This window comes from Heterocephalus glaber, unplaced genomic scaffold (assembly GCF_053883595.1).
Source record: "Heterocephalus glaber isolate CG9 unplaced genomic scaffold, H.glaber_assembly_v1.0 deba00001760, whole genome shotgun sequence".
In the NCBI taxonomy this organism is placed as follows: Eukaryota; Metazoa; Chordata; class Mammalia; order Rodentia; family Bathyergidae; genus Heterocephalus; species Heterocephalus glaber.
The window spans coordinates 2,850,623-2,868,755 of NW_028258457.1; the positions used below are offsets into that span (position 1 = coordinate 2,850,623).

Sequence of the window (18,133 nt, forward strand, 5' to 3'; positions counted from 1 at the left end):
TCAGCAGTTGGCTGATTAGTAAAGGGTAAAGCTGCAAAGGCTTTTTCATTAGCTTGCTTTGCTGCCCTGATAATCCTTTTCCTTTCTACAGCTATACAATAAGACGAAGATGAACTGGACATCTCACTGGGTCAGATCAAAAGCCAATGTTAAGGGTTTGGAAATCATCAACAAACTTGTCAGGGTCCTCAGAAAACCCACCTTGCATTGCTGAATACCTGTAACTGGAAAAGGAACTAGTACATGGACTGTAATATCAGTGCTTGCCATTTCTTCAAGGGGAAGACCAATAGTGGCCTTAGACAATGTGCTTCCTGAATCTGGGGCCCTATGATAAGTAGACCCAGACTCAGTATGAGGCAGACTGAGGAGATGCCCTTCATCTTCACAGGGTACTGAGCAGGTTGCTGAGGAACTAGTGTGTGGGGAGAAGGAGCTGACAGGAAGGAGTCCTTTGCAGCATTAGCTGCTGAGAGATGAGTACTTCTTTGCTATAGACCAGGTCTCTGGTAGAGGGCAATAAAGGCTTGAATATAAGACATCTCTGGGGCCTGGGACATAGCTCACCAGTGCCTCACCTGCCTGGCAACTGCAAGGTCCTGAGTTTGATTCCCCATACGGGGGGGGGGGGAGCACCTCTGACCATTTGTTTCATTCCTTACAGTAAAGATATAGGTGGAATATGGCATTATATTTCAGGCTGCCAAGGGATGGCCACATCTCATTTTCCCCAAGTGGATACATAGGCCATTTTTATTCCACAGGAATATGATGATCTCTTTGAAGGATCTTAGTGTGGAGCTCATTCCAATGCTTAAGCCATTTGAGCAGGGACTCAGAAGGAATAGATGAGGTTTCCATCTGTAGATAGGAGAGGTGAAAATTGGGATCTAGGATTCTGGCAGGCCTGTCTCTGGGTCAGGCCCCTAGGGATTTAACCTGGAAAGGCTGAATTCTTTGAGGCTGGAGATCTCCAGTCTTAAGTGACCACCAATGATACTTCTTTTGGACCCATTAGATTTTCCCTTTTACGATTCATCTTCCAGTTGAAGAAACCCAAACTGGGATGCCTTACTGTCTGTATGCCCCTTAGCCAGTTAAAAAGAATAAGACCTATCCCTAGAGAAAACTCATCTAGCTAGATCAAGCCACAAAGCATACACATCTGGTGACAAAATCTCAAAATAAAAGCCAGGCATTATGTAAATTCAATCTGCAAATACAGGTTACACATTCTTTCAGACAACAGCATAAACTTAAACCCACAGTTACCACAATGAAAGCAAGCTAGCCCAAGAAGCAATAGCTGTAGGTGAGTGGGCTTTGGGACCCAGTCTGTTTGGTGGTTGCCTGTCTCTCCTGCTGCCAGCCAGTGCACCCAGAAATGGTGACAGGAGGTTTTAACAGACCAATTTTTCTCTTCCTGTGCAGTAAGACATTGCCCCTCTTAAAACTATTTTTTTTTAAGTTATCCAGAAGTAACAACTAAACAAATGGAACATTCTGATAGCTGAAAGTCTGAAAAGAGGGGGAGTCAGAAAAGGAGAAGTAAAATTATGAAAGGAAGCACTCCACCTGAGTTCATCACCCACAGAGAAGCACAAACATCCTTGGCACTAATCAAAGAGCTGCCCAAGTTCAGAGTGAGTTACTAAGTACTCCACAGAAAAACAACAGTTCAAGCAGGCCAGGTCCATGTCTCCTGACCCTGTGCTGCAGGCAGCTATGTCAAAGCCTTTGTCTAAGTGATATGGGGGGAATATATCTGACTTCCAAAATATGAGTTTGTGTTTTCTAAAATCCAGCAATGAATTCTGGGAACAATGGAGGTTTGAAATGGCCCTTGGAGGGCAGGCAGAACAAGGAAGAGAGTAGCACTCAGAAAATTGAAGGGAAAGGAAGATTTAGGAAGATTTATTCTCTAGCAGTTGGGCCCATCAGAAGTCACCTTCCAGAGTTTGAGGCCCATTTCTAAGTTTGTTCTCACATTTCTCTGTTCTTTAACCAGGGCTGGGGAGCAAGGAGAATTTTACAGAAGTAGAACTTAGCAAAGACTAGGGAGGTGACATAGGGAGGTAGGCAGCTGTGTTTCAGCAGTTCATCTTCCAGGCACAGTGACCTTCATGGGTTTAGCAGGAGGGGCAAGCTTTGAGAATGTCAGTCTCTGCTCTGTCTTCAGCTTTTCCGACCTTGTCTGTTCCGTTTTCAAAATTTCTTACAGGAACTCATGCAGGCCTTCACCAACCAGGTGGTTGTCAAACTTGTCATGGCCCGGCCCCTCGCTACTGATGCTGACTCCACATATCGAGACCACAACTCCACTGCATAGACCCCCCCCCATCACCCCACTGGCACCTGGAAGCAGCTACAAAAAAGGAGACCTTTACCCCTATTTTATAATAACAAGAGTCTGGAATGATAGAGTTCTCTGCTAGACCAAATGGCCCTGAACGACAGTCCTACATCCTAAAATGGCTCCCGCCTATGGAAAATGAGTCATTTTTGGAAGCTGAAACCTGTCCTCACTAGGAAAGTGAAACACCCCACCCCACCTTTCTTGCCAATAAGCTTTACCACTAACAATCTTTCCTGCCAATAAGTTCAAACCTGCCAATCAGTTTAAACCTCACTACCAGTTGCAACCAATCTGCAGACCCCACGATGCTCTTCCAACCCTTATAAACCTTTCCCGACCAGCTCCCAGCTACTGCTCTTGCCATTATTGGAGACAGCCTGGCAGCTTCTGCCTTTCAATAAAAGCTCTGCCTTGGGTGTCCTTGTTTCTGCTCAATTTTCTTTCAAATATAAGTACTTGTCTGCTGGTGGCCTTGTCTCCTATTCTGCTGGCCTTACACTTAATCTGCATTGAGACATGGAGCACAGCCTCCAAGATAGACTTTACACATTGTGTTGATCAATAAAAGAACATAAGCCACCCAGGATGTAGCTCAGTGGTGCTGTGCCTGCCTGGCAAATGCAAGGTCCCAAATTTGATCCCTTGTACCAAAACAACACACGAGCCCAACTGAACAGCAGGGCCCCTCCTGTCCCAAGGACAGAAGCCTTTTGTCCCACAGTGTAGTCTTTCACACAGTGATTGGTCCCAGTAATCCATTTTTCATCCAGAAAGGGTAAGACAGAGGGCCTCCGACAGAGTGGGGAGTTACCTTCCTTGTTGGATGGGTTGTCTGGCTGCCTACTTCTGCTGAGGTCTCTGAAGGTGTCTGGGCTGCTGTACAATAAGATCCCTTGGCTCATTGTCTGATAAAGTCTCCAGAGATTTGGTAAAGTCCTCCTCACTCCGATCGTCAGATTTTACAGTTGAATGGGCCACTAATAGTCCAGGTTCTCATGTACCACGAGGAAAGAATTGCTAAGCTAAGAATATACCCCAGAGTAAGTAGTAAGTAGCTACATTTATTGATGATCACGAGGAAGGCAGCAGCAGGAACAGGGAAAAGTGGAGGAGAGGCCCAATAACTCAGGCTTTCGGAATTTACAGTAAAGGCCAGACAGCTTTGGCTTTAGGTACCTGCCATTGAATCCCACTGGTGCCATTGCTCTGCTGCTTAGGGATGACAATCTCTTAGGCTATTTTATTTTGTACTTCTTTTAGGACAGTGGAAGCATGGATAACTGTTAGTATTGTAGATAGGTAAGTTAATTAGATATCTTGTAGACAGGGCTGCCCTTCAGCCAACATGGATGATGATTCACTGAAGGCCAACATTATAAAAGAAAAGAAAGTACCACACCCTCATGGTTCCCCTAAGGATGTATAGCAGTGATTGATATTCTAAATAGGTATCAATCACGTGGGTGGGGGCGAAGGTCTTACTTAATCCACCCTTTCCAGGAAAGATCCCTGACCCACCCCTACTGAAAATCCTTGTACACTTGCTATGTGAGTTGCTTCCCCATTGGATCCCCATTTAATATCACCAAAGTGACTATACTTGTCATAATCTTATGGGTTGTCCATAGTTTTGTCTACTTTGTGATTTCTCATTGGATCAATATTACCTAAGCGACTGTACTTGTAATCTTACTAGTTGACTAGTTTTGTCCCACCTTGACCCCTCCTCACCTTGTGGCTTTGTCTCATAAAACACCTTTGAGAAGTAGGGTGAGCAGGTAACCCACTTTCTGTTCCCCTTTCTGTGTCTCTTAGACATAAGGTATCGTTCTTCAATAAATTTTTCCTACTCAACCTCTTCCTAGAATTCATTCTTCGATTTTATAGAACACGAACCCACATTTTGGATATGTAGCAGGTTTGGGAGTTACATCTCTTCCCCCTATATCATTAGGGTACTGTTTACAATTGAATGGAGGGAAGGGAGTGACTCATTTAGCTCTTTTTTTTCTAATTGTATTAGTTGGTCTAGTCAGTAATTTGTGCCATCTGAGGAAATTTTAGAGGGACAGTCTCAGAGAAAGCCATCTGTGTCTTCTGTCTGTTGAGAAAAGTTTATTATATGAGAGTTGATCCGGATATGTAGTGTCTTTTTTTAAAAAATTGAACTTTTGTCCTGAAGTGTGACCATTGCATGAGTCTCTGCACAGACCATTGACCACACTGAGTGGGAGCAAAATAAGCTTTATTGCCCACAGCCTCAGGGGATTCAAATTGCTTCAAAGGCGTCAAACAGAAGTTTACTCACATTCTTATACCTTTATGATTCTATGGGGGGTGGGCAGCAGCCATAGTCTAGGGAAACAGCCATCAATCTAAGCATAGTTACCTAGGCAAAGGGTCAATAAAGCGGGGAGCAGGAGGTTTGGATGGGCTTTCCTAGATCGCTTTGCTCTAATTAGTTTGCATTATAATAGTGACTATAGTGTTAAAATTGTTATAGCTGTCCCAGCGAAAAAGACCATGCCATGAAAATATCCAAATTAAATGTCCTTTTAATAGCCAGCAACTAAAGGGTGAGCTCATGCTCCTGCCTCCATTTGGTACCGATGAAGCAGGGAAGCCCAGTTTTTAAAGGGAAAAACCACCCATGGTATTATCATGATCTCATTGTTGAGCAAGCACAGGTGTACAGAAGCAGATTGCAAGTTAGATTAAAATCCAATTTTGGGGATCCCACAGGAAGTTGCTATCTTTTTTTTTTTTTTTTTTTTTTTGGTACCAGGGATTGAACTCAGGTCCTTGCGCTTGTGCAGCAGGCTGTGAAACCACTGAGCTAAATCCCCTGCGGAAGTTGCTATCTTTATTGGTAGGGCTGCAGTATAATGTGTCCTGTCCTTTGCTCTTAACCACAAGGTAAGCTATGTGCTGGTTAACACTTTGAAAAAGCAATTTGGGGAGGAAAAGGGGTAAAATTCAGACGCAGGCTATTGGGGGGTTTCTGATTAACTTGCTAACTTCACAATATATCCTTCTCAGCAAGCAGTTACACAGTTAATCTATAGTTGTCCATTTTTACAATGGGAGACAGTTTTTGCCCTCAGTCCGTTAGTGACACAGGTGTCCTAAAACTCTTGAGTCTTCTAGTAATAGGAATGTCTTTATCATAAACCTCTTTCATGAAATATCTGCATATGCTAACTGGGTACCTCAGGATATCACTTCTATGTAACTTTGGCAAGGGAACTAGTGGCCAAAGTACATAGACACTTTGAAGTAGCATCTGTAGTTAGTGATAGGTCTAACCCCTATCTGCCCCACTACACCCACTGGAGTTCCTGTAATGGCTGATTTCCAGCGCCTGAGCCCAGGAACCTGCTGGTATTGTAGACAGCTGATCTAGTTAGAAAGTACAATAAGACAGTTAGGGCAAGCTGGGGCCTTTAGCACAGAAGACAATTGGGGTACATTTACTAAAAGCTCAGGATTCAAAAAGGAAGAACTACATTCATAAACATCCCCTAGGGATGAACAGTAGTGATTGATATTCTTAATACATATGGGGGCTGGGGATTTAGCTCAGTGGTTTCAGCTGCCTGCTGCACAAGCGCAAGGACCCGAGTTCAATCCCCTGTACAAAAAAACAAAACTAAATACATATGGATCACCTGAGTGGGGAACCAAAACCTCCCTAACCCATTCCTTCCAGGAAATCCTTATTCAATCCTTGTATGCTTGCCACATGACTTGCTTCCCCATTTGATTCCCATTTAATCAATATTACCTGAGCGATTATGTTTCTAACCTTATTGGTTGACCATAGTTTTGTCCCATCTCATACCCACCATGTGATTTTCCACTGGATCTTATTAGTTGACTGTAGTTTGTCCCACTTTGTACCTGCCTCTCACCTCTTGGCTTTGTTCAATAAAATGCTTGTTGAGAAGCAGGATGGGTGGGCAACCTACTTTCCAGTTCCCCTCTGTCTCTCTTAGACAGAAGCTTTCTCTCAAATTCTTCCTACTCTTAACCATCATTGTTCCTAGAATTCATTCTTCCCTTTTAGAGAACACAAACTTGGTGTTAAGGATATCTAGCTGATTTGGAGTTATAATACTTCCCTTACATTATTTGGATTATTTAGAGGTTCTGTATCATATATCCATTATCACTGGGATATGATAGTTGCCCCACCTGCTAGGTCACAGTGCTCTTGCCATAGTTACATACTCGGCCATTCTCCCAGTCTCAGGCCTCCCCTTTGGCTTACTGTACCTAAACCCATCCCACTAACCTTCTACCCTATCCATAAAAGATCCAGCTTAATAAACTGGTGAGGGACTTTCCTTTGGAGTTACTCTAGGAGGTCGAGCCTGGAACTCCCAAATTCAGGCTGGCTGTGTTCTTTACTGGGACATCATACCTGGGGACCTTGTGGTGGATCTGAGTGCTGAAATTGTTGAGATTTTGCTAAGTCTGGATGGTGTCAGAATTGAATCATTGGATACCCAGTTAGTTTTAGGTAATTGGTGGTCAGCCACTCCCATAAGAAGTGATATATATTTTTTTAAAAAAACCAATAAATCCAGAGGATCAACTACTACTTTGAGAAACTGTACTCTAATAAAATGGAAATTACAGAAGAAATCAGCAGATTTCTAGATACATATGAATTACCAAAGTCAAACGAAGAAGATATAAAAATTCTGAACACCCCAATTACAATCAGTGAAATTGAAAACATAATTAAAAATTTACCAACAAAGAAAAGCCCAGGTCCTGATGGCTTCACTGCTGAATTCTACAAAACATTTAGAGAAAAACTACAGCCATTACTCTTTAAACTCATCAATGAAACTGAAAGGGAAGCAATGCTTCCAAATTCATTCCTGGAAGCAAGTGTTACTTTGATTCAAAAACCAGGGAAAGACCCAACATAAAAAGAGAACTACAGGCCAATCTCCCTAATGAACACAGATGCAATAATACTCAATAAGATACTGGCAAACAATGCAAAAGGTCACCAAGAAGATCATACACCATGACCAAGCAGGATTTATCCCAGGGATGCAAGGATGGTTCAACATCTGTAAATCAATAAATGTAATACACTATATTAACAGTCAAGGACAAAAACCATATGATCATCTCAATAGATCCAGAAAAAGCATTCAATAAAATTCAACACCCATTCATGGTAAAAGCCCTCCAGAAAATTGGAATACATGGTCTTTATCTCAACTTGGTAAAGGCTGTCTTTGAAAAGCCATCATACTAAATGGCCAAAAACTGAAATCCTTCACGCTAAAATCAGGAACAAGACAAGGATGTCCTCTATCACCACTCATGTTCAATATAGTTTTGGAAACATTAGCCATAGCAATTAGAGAAGAGAAAAAAATAAAAGGAATAAAGATAGAAAAGGAAGAAATTAAAATGTCATTATTTGCTGATGATATGATACTCTACATAGAAGACCCAAAAAACTCTGCCAAAAGACTTCTAGACTTAATTGACAGATTCAGTAGAGTAGCTGGATACAAGGTCAACACTCAAAAATCAATAGCCTTCTTGTACATGAATAACAGATTCACTGAAAGAGAAATTAGGGAAACAATCCCTTTCACAATAGCACCCAAAAAATGTAATATCTAGGAATCAATCTAATGAAGGAATCAAAAGACCTCTACATTGAGAACTACAGCACTCTGAAAAAAGGGATCAAAGAGGATATAAGAAAATGGAGGTTGGGGATTTAGCTCAGTGGTTCTGCCACCTGCCTTGCAAGCACAAGGACCCAAGTTTGATCCTTGGTACCAAAAAAAAATTTTTTTTAATTAAAATTAAAATTAAAAAAAAAAGAAAATGGAAAGACATCTCCTGTTCCTGGTTAGGAAAACCAATATAGTGAAAATGGCCATACTTCCAAAACTGCTTTCAAACTGATTTCAGTGCAATCTTGATTGAAATCCCAACAGCATATTTCACAGAACTAGAGAAAACAAGCCAAAAGTTCATCTGGAACCAGAAAAGATCTAGAATAGCAAAAGCAATTCTAGGCAACAGAGACATGGCAGGGGGTATCACATTTCCCAATTCGAAATTGTAATAGAAAGCCACTGTGATAAAATCATCATGGTACTGGCAAAGAAACAGACCCGAGGATCAGTGGAATAGATTACAAGATCCAGAAACAACTCCAGACATACTCAGCCATCTCACCTTTGACAAAGGAGCCAACCACCATCATTGGAGGAAAGGGAGCCTATTTAATAAATGGTGTTGGAAAAACTGGATTTCAACCTGTAAGAAATTAAAACTAGACCCATACCTATCACCGCACACTAAACTAAGATTGAAGTGGACTAAAGATCTAAATATTAGGTCAGAAACACTAAACTTGCTGGAAGATAAGTTAGGTAGAACTCTTGATGACATCGGCATAGGAAAAGACTTTATGAACAAATCTTCAGTAGCACGGGAGCTAGCACAAAGAATCAACAACTGGGATCTCATCATATTAAAAATCTTCTGCACTGCAAGAGAAACTACCAACAGAGCTAAGAGACAACCTACAATGTGGGAAAAAAAATTTTACCAGCTATTCCCCAGACAAAGAATATATAAAGAACTAAAGAAAAATCAGATCTCCCAAATATAAAGACCCAATTTAAAAATAGGCATCTGAAATGAACAGACATTTCTCAGACAAAGAATTAAAAGCAGCAAATAAACATATGAAAAAATGTTCAACATCACTGGTCATTCGAGAGATGCTGATGAAAACAACACTGAGATTCCACTTCACTGCAGAAAGAATGGCTGCTATCATGAAATCAACCAATAACAAATGCTGACAGGGTTGTAGGGAGAAAGGAACCCTTCTCCATTGTTGATGGGAGTGAAGACTCATGCAACCACTGTGAAAATATGGAGATACCTCAAACAAATAGGATTTAAAGTCCCATTGGACCCAGCTATTCCTTTACTGGGTATCTTCCCAGAAGAATTAAAATAATCATATCACAGTGATATATGCACACCCATGTTTATAGTGACACAGTTTGTAATAGCTAAAACTTGGCAACAGCCCAAGTGCCCATCAACTGGAGAGTGGATAAAGACGTGGTTTTTTAATAAAATGGAGTACTTCTCAGCCATAATGAATTGAGAAACTAGAGACATTTATAGCTAAATGGATACATATTGAGGCCATACTCTTAAGTGAAATAAATAGGACACACATGTAAATAACCGAATAGTTTCTCAGGTGTGAAAAACTAAAAGTGTAAATAAAAATCAGTGTATAATAGATTTTGTGAAATAGGCAGAAAATGTCTAAAGGAATAGGGGAAACGGGAGGGGAAGGGGAAAGGAAAGAAGGGAGAAGAAAAAATATGAGAAAAGGAAAAGCATGGAAACGAAGTCTTTGTAAATAGGGAAGGGTGGAGGGGTTGAAGGGAGGGCAGGGGAATGGGGAAAAAATAAGAAACAAGATACATCATGTAAAGGTACAAGATCACAATGATGAATTAAGTGTATTGTATACCTAAAATGTACCAATAAACTAAATGGGGGGGCACCCAATAACAGAGACATAGCAGTGGTGAGAATCTTGTACTAACTCTGGGTGAGTGTTTGGTAACTGATCTCAATTAATCTTGCAGAATAGGGGCCTTTTTATGATAGGAGGGCAGAAGGAAGGAAATTTCCTGGCTGCTCAGCTCCCTCTCCTACTGAGAAGGAGCCACTTTGGGCTGCCTCTGCCCATTGAGAGTGGTCTTTAAATATAAGCATTTGTTTCACCTTCTGAGTGTGGGGTCCTTGTGAAATAATGGGGAAACAGGTGAAATTTGAGAGAAATAGGCTGCTTTTCAGAGGTGCTTCCCTTCTGTTTTCACTGCCGACAAATTGTTACTATAAAATGCCAGTTTAACACTTCAGGATTTTTTATTTGATGGTGTGAGTTTCAGATTGTAATTTTCTTGATAGAAACCTGAGTGGATACATTGATGAGGTCTAAAGAAGCAGAAAGAATTCATAAAATAAATCATAATTTGGGCTGGGGATTTAGCTCAGTGGTGCCGCCACCTGCCTCGCAAGTGCAAGCTCCTGAGTTCGATCCTCGGTACCAAAAAAAAAAAAAAATCATCATTTTTTTCATACTATGTTTAAATAAGAATATAAACATCAGTAGAATCACTGTGCAGGTGAATATATTACTCCATGGTCACTTCTGGTGTGTGTCTTTGAGTCTGATTCAATTCTGTATCCAGAGGTGACCACAGGCTGAAGTATTATTTGTTATTCATTGAACTTCTTGGGGGGCTTGATTTGTCTTGTTTGAGTTTTTCTGATTTTTTGTTTTGTTTTGTTTTTTGGTCCCGGGGATTGAACTCAGACTTGTGAAGTAAGCAGGGGAACCACTGAGCTAAATCCCTGGCCCAAGTTTTTCTGTTTTAGACAATGTTAGTTTTTCTTTTGTGCTCCAGTGCTAATGCACCATTAAATTTTTGTTAAAAGAAGAGGAATAGAACGAATGCAAAAGTTTTTCAAGGTTATGGATGAATTCAAATTTAATAGGAATTTTTGACTGTTTATGTGTTTATCGTCTAAAGAAGAATTTTCATGCATGTGTGTTTATTAATTGTTACCTTGACTACAGTTGAAATGATCTAAGTTGTTTATATTTTTGATCTAGGATTAAACAACTTCTCTACCAGAATTTCTTGTATTGATTTCCAGTCTACGAGCATATTTTATTTTATTTTTTTCTTTTTTGGTACCAGGGATCGAACTCGGGTCCTTCTGCTTATGAGGCAGGTGGTGGAACCACTGAGCTAGATCCCCGGCCCCTATGAGCATATTGTAAATGTGCTGTTTCACCTAAAGTGAAATTGTTTCTTTATCCCTGTCCTTTTCTGTCTTCCTCTCCCTCTTTCATTGGTGGTGCTTTGTTTTTTATTTCAAATCCAGATTTTCACTGTAAATACATAGCAAAATGGTGAATTTTTGTACATTAAGCTGGTATTTTACAATCTTGCTAGAGTCCTTTATTAATTCTAGTAGGGTTTTGTTGGATCATTGGGGTTTTCTCAGTAGACAATGGTATCATCTGTGAACGAAGACAGTTTTATTTGCTCATTCTCAACTTTTATGCTCACTGTTGTGTATTTTCAGTTTTTTTCACCCCAGTGTTAGGATTGAACCTACAGCCTCACATTTGGTAGGAAGCACTCTACAACTAAGTTACATCCCAACTTTTGTGTGTGTGTGTACATATATGTATGCATATATACACATGTATTACAATATGTATATATGTTTTGGAGTGTTCTTTTTTAGGGCGTGGGGATACCAGCCATCAAACTTGGGTTCTTGTCCTTGCGAGGCAGGCAGCGGAACCACTGAGCTAAATCCCTGGCCCCTGCTTTGAGTATTCTTAACATATGTGTCATTTACATTTTTTTGATTTAGCCTCTCACTTTGGTATCGGTGATTGAACTCAGGTCCTTACTTTTGTGAGGCAGGTGGCAGAACCATTGAGCTAAATCCCTGGCCTCAACCTCTAACTTTGTGCTCTGCATCTCCTGTTACTTTTCATTGTGGCCTAAGAGCATACTTTATATGATTTGGTTTTTTTCTTTGTTTTTGTTTGTTTGTGTGTGTGTGTTTTGTAGCTCCAACTATATTTTATGTTGGTGTATAGACCATATGTTCTTGAAAAGATTGTGTTCTTCAGTTTTTAAGTGTTCTGTAATGTCAAATGACTGTGGTTCCTAGATGATGCCATTAACTTCAGCTCCTATCATGACTGATTTTCTGTCCTTTGGATCAGTCAGTTACTCTTAGAGTCATGTTGAAGCCTCCACATATATTTGTGGATGTGTGATTTTCCTTCAGTTCCATGTTTTTGCCTCTTGTGATTTGATGATCTTATTAGAAGAATCTTATTAAGTACTCTTACGTCCTCTCAGAGAACTGACTGCCTTTTCATTATTTAATCATTTTACTCCATCTTATTGTGTTTCAGGTACAGATCAGTTTCAGTATAGGTTCAAGTCATTTTTTTTCAATTCGTGCTAGAATCGTGTTTCTCCATACCTTACATTAAAACTATATCAGTGCATTATCTTATTTTTAAAATACATATTCACACATTTTGGCAAATTTCATTTCAGTGTATCCATCATGTAATTTTTTATAATATATATCCATCAAGGGCTGGGAATTTAGCTTAATGGTGGTACACCTGCCATGCAAGCACAAAGTCCTGATTTCAATACCCGGTAGCCCCCAAATATATATAATACACACATACACACATACATATTATGAAATGACTGAAGTGGGGGTAATTAACTTACATATTACTTCATAGAAATGTTTTTTCATGGTAATCACTTGAAATGTAATTTATGTGATATTCCCAAGTATAAGAGATTGTTAACTCTGATGAATATATTATATGATAGATCTATAAAACCTATTTGTCCTATGTAACTGACAGTTTGAGTCCTTTGAAAAATATCTCCCCAGCACCTCCAATTCTATTTAAAATGGTTTTTCTTGTAGAGGACACAAAAATGGGTATTTTCTAATATACTCTGTCATTCTATTGTTTATTTAGTACAGATAATTCACATTTCAAGTGATGATTGATAGATTTGGTTAATATGTACCATATCTGTGATTGCTTATTTTTTTAGTTGCTCTTGATTTACACTTAAGGTTCTTTTTTTTTTTTTTTGCTTTCTTACTTAAATTGGATTTATTATAGGATTCAATTTTTCTCCTTTAATAGCATATCAAGTGTATCTGTTTTCTCAGTAATGTATGTTTAGTGATTTTCCAAAATTATGAAAATTCACGGACAACCTTCCTAAAGGCACTTTCAAGTAACTGTACTGTTTCATGGTCAGTATAGACACCTTAGTATGTTGCCAACTCCTCTTTTCTATCCTGTGTACAATTGATGTTATTCATTTTATGTATCCTACCAAATTTATCTGGTTTTGCTGATAGGTTGAAGTAGATACATTCAGTTTATACAATGGGATAGAAAGATACACTAGGATTCACCTTATTTACATGTGGCAGGAAGCATGGGTCACAGAAACTACTGAGAACAACAGACAGTGGAAGAGAACATGTCCAGGCAAGTTTGAGTGAGACCAGGACATGTCTTAGGTCCAGTATTAGAATGGTGTAACACTGGAGATTTATTCTCTTTCCTTTGCAGTATCAAGGTAGGAAAATGCCATGATGTTGAAATGGGGTACTTTACTTCCCCCTGATTCTTTGTTTCTAGAAATCTTAACAGTTGGACTTTGGGGGAATTTTCATAATATCCACCCATTGTCACTGTGTGAATTTGGTAGGGTTTTTCTAGGTAAAATTCACAAATTTGTAGGGTCTGTTAAAACTGAGTCCTCTGGAATGTTTATAAAGTGTAATCAAAATATATGGTAAATTTTTAAATTTAAAAGATATCCTTCTCAAAATACTCTCGATGCTTCAAACACACTTATCCCATTGTTGTTATCATTTTTTTGAAGCAGTTCAAGGAGTCCTCTTTCTTGTCTTTATGAAGTGTGATCAAAAATACGGTGAATGATATTGCTGTGTGACATAGAACGGAAAGGCAGGCCGATAAAAACATTATAGTGTGCTTCATCCAGCTATTCACCAGAACTGGCACCATGTACTTCTGGCTTTTCCCCAAAGTAGAAATGACCCTGTGAAAAGGAAACATTTTGTATTGGATTGAGACCATCGAAGGGTCCACAACAGGTTAACTAAAGATACTCATGAAAGAGGATTTTCAGCAATGATTCAGAAAGTGTCAAGGACATTGTTTGAAGAGAAGCCTAGTGTAAGACTGAGGCCCTTACCAAACGCTCTGAGGAGCTGACTGCAGTGAAGAACACCCAGGAAGGAACACACCGGACAAGTTGGAAAGTAAAACAGACCTTTATTAGTCTGGCCAGACGGCACTTCCAAAGCAAAGTAGCTTAGAGAGGTAACTGGCTCAGAGTCCGAGGCTGTTCTTATAGGGGGTTGCAGGGGAAGTTAACAGGCGAAATTTACAGAAGAGGAACAAAGGTTAGTGGTCAGCTGACACGTCCTGATGGTCAGCAGGTGTTTGGATTGTTCTATAGATAGCGGTGTCCCAAACATCAGTTTCGAACAAAGAGTTGAGTAATTTACTTTGGGACTTTATGGCTGTTACAGATCTTATCTAGTGTCCCAGAACTAACAAGCATCTTTATCTGTTAACTCACATTCAATAACAGTTGGGGCTAGGGGAGTTTTATGATTACAGAGTTATGCAGTCCCATACTAGTATTTTGATAGGAATTAATGACAATATGTCTTTTACTGTAACACATTTTTCAAAAGAGTAAATGTTCATGTTAAGGTACAAATTCCCAATGATGAATGTAAATGTATTGTATAACTAAAATGTACCAATAAAAGAATCTAATAAAAAAAAAGACAATGTTCACCATATTTTTAGATCACAGCTCATAGCTCTCAAAGTTGACTTCTCTCAGGCATCAGCACTTCAGGCACATTTTAGTTTCCTGTGTTTGTTTTAATGGGTTATCTTGCAACGAGTTAGTATTGGTATCTATGAGATTTGTTGTTCCTAGAGTTTAGAGTCAGTGGATTGCTTTTGGATGTCAGTTCTTTGAGTATAGAAGAGCTGTTGATTTTAATTTCTTTGATTTATTGTGGTTTTTTTCCTCTTTTTTTTTTTACACTACTTGGACAGAAATGGTCCTTTCTCTGTCATTCCATGCTGGACTGCAGAGTGGAAATATGTGAGTCCATTTCTTTTGATGTTGGCTGAGAGTATTTAACCTTCAGCAGTCCTTCCCTTTGTGACCCACAGGAACATGAAATGAACAAAAGCCAGAGGGCCAGGGATTTAGCTCAGTGTTGCCGCCGCCTGCCTCGCAAGTGCAAGGTCCTGAGTTCGATGCCCGGTACCAAAAAAAAAAACAAGCCAGAGGTCTCCATCTTTAATACAGGAAGAAGTCTGAAACCAACCCAAACCTGTGCCTGTGGCAGTGAGTTCTCCCTACAGATTCCCTGCTAACCTCAATAGCTTTCCCAGGCCAGGCTTCTCTCTCTCTAGATAATCTCTCTAGGCAGGCTCCCCTTTAGAGGGATGAGAGGTGTTAAACAAATAGAATATTCTTTGTAGTTACATTGATGTAGTCCATCCTAGTGGGCAGCTCAAGGTACCAAGAAAGTTGCGTTCTGAGACATTTCTAAGAATATGTTGTTTCAGGACAGTTGGTATTAACTCTGTTCTGAGGACTCAGTAGTAGGTATTTGTTATTGGAGGTGATACAGATCTGTTGTAAAAAGAGAAATTGGTATGACCCACGTAGTTCAAATCTAGTCAGAATTGCTGTATGAGAGGATAGACAGAGAATAAGAATATGATGTCCAAAATGTTCAGTAAACATATGAAGAAAACAGTGATGTGAAGTTTTTATGAAGTGAATATAGATCCTCATTACAATCAATGTCACTCTTTCTCATCGAAATGTATGTGTGATTGTTTTAGGAGTCAGTGACCTTTAAGGATGTGGCCGTGAACTTCACTCTGGAGGAGTGGGCTCTGCTGGGTCCTTCCCAAAAGAAGCTCTACAGAGATGTGATGCAGGAAACACTGAGGAACCTGGTTGCCATAGGTAAAGGTGATTTGAACAAGTGTGTCTTGAGCATTAGTGCCTTTTCCTTATGTGGAAAATGGAACTGGAATATTTAGAGGAATATTTCAGGCAAAATCCTCTAATACAATGAATCTAGCTAGAATCTAAAAATTTTTCTATAAATTGTTATTCTTAATAATTTTTCTGGCTCCACGTTTTAGAACAAAAATGTGAAGACCCAAACATTGAAGATGAATGCAAAAAGCCCAGGAAAACTCTAAGGTAATTGGGGTTTTTCCCCCATAAAAGTTATATTAGTAAAAATTTCAACAAAACTAGAATAAGGTTCACAATTACTTAAATGGGTTTATTCACTTATAGCTAAGATTAGGATTAAGAAATAACTACACATGTGGAAATATTTTTGAAACATTTGGAGTATGTAATTTGGAGAACTTTCAATTTCTCCCTTTTTCCTGCTTATCTCCTAATTTCCTCCCTTTCTTTTCTTTCTTTCTTCCTTTCTTTCTTTCTTTCTTTCTTCATTCATTCATTCCTTCCTTTCTTTCTTCCTTCCTTCCTTTCTTCCTTTCTTCTTTTCTTCCTTTCTTTCCTGTGTGTGTGTCTGTCTGACTATATTGGGGGAGTTCTCATTTGAGAAACCATGTGATATTTGAACTTGTTTCTGTGGCTTATTTCACTTATATTCTCATGTTGCATCCATTTACCTACACGTGCCTCTCATTTATCTTTATGGTAGCATAGTGCTCCATTGTGTATGCACACCCCATTTTCCTTATTTTAACTCTTTTATGGAGATACCTACAGGGGAATAGCTAGGTCAAAAGTTTTTATGTTTTGTTTTGTCTTTCTATTTCTCTATTTTTTCTATTTTGTGTGTGTGTGTGTGTGTGTGTAATTCCCACATTGATTTCCATAGTGGCTGTACTACTTTACATTCCCACCAACAGTATAAAACAGTTCTTTTTCTCCACATTCTTGCCAGCATTTGTTATTATTCGATATATTGATGATAGCCATTCTTTCTAGGGTAAGATGGAGTCTCAGTGTAGTATTAATTTGCATTTTTCTGATCACCAGCAATGATGAGCATTTTTAAATGTATTTGCTGACCATTTCTACTTCTTTTGAGAAGTATAATCATTTCAGTTGCCCATTTTTTGATCAAGTCTTTTATTTTTTAAAGTTCTTTATATATTCTGGGTGTTAGTCCTCTATCCCTGGAACAGCTGGCAGGGTTTTTTTCCCCATTCTGTGGATTGTTTCTTTACTCTGCTGGTTGTTTCCTTTGCTGTGCAGAAGCTCTTTAATTTGATATGGTCCCATCTGTTGATTGTCAGTGTTATATCTTGTGCCATTGGGATTCCTCTGAGAAAGTCCTTGCCTACACCTATGTCTTCAAGACTTGTACCTATTTTGTCTTCCAAAAGATTATTTCTATTTTAACATTTATATCTTTGATCCACTTTTATTTTAATTAAGTACATGATGAGATACATGGATCTAGATTCAGTTTGGTACATGTGGATATCCGATTTTCCAAGCACCACTTTTGGGCTCCTCTGTCAAGTATCAAATAGCTGTGTGTGCCTGGGGTTGTTTCTGCTTCTTTTCTGTTCCATGGATCCACATGCTTAGTTTTATGCCAGTATCATGCTGTTTTCATCACTGTAGCTTTATAGTATAACTTCAAGTCTGGGATTGTTATGCTTCCTGCTTTGTTTTTGTTACTCAGAATTGCTTTTGTTATTCTGTTCTGATTGCATATAAATATTAGGATTGCTTGCTCAAGCTCTGTGAGAAATTATGTTGATATTTTGATTGGAATTATATTAAATCTGTATATTGGGCCAGGGATTTAGCTCAGTGGTTCCACCACCTTCCTACCAAGTACCCTGAGTTGGATCCCCAGTACCAAAAAAAAAAATGTGTGTATCAGTTTGAAGTATAGCCATTTAAATGATATTGGTTCTGCCTGTTCAGGAAGAGAATATCTTTCCATTTTTTGATGTTCTCCACAATTTTCTATTTCAAAATGATGTCATTTTCAATGTAGAGATCTTTTACTTTCTTAGTTAATTCCTTA

At 39.1% G+C, this 18,133-nt stretch overlaps 1 protein-coding gene across 1 annotated transcript in view; it reads left to right on the top strand.

Annotated features, from left to right (window-relative positions):
* The window catches only part of LOC147821173 (uncharacterized), a 65,494-nt gene that overhangs the window by 38,034 nt on the left and 9,327 nt on the right, over positions 1–18,133 (top strand). Inside the window, 2 exon segments of the mRNA XM_087201552.1 lie at positions 15,939–16,065; positions 16,248–16,308. Of these exon segments, the coding sequence (XP_087057678.1) occupies positions 15,939–16,065; positions 16,248–16,308 (188 nt within the window).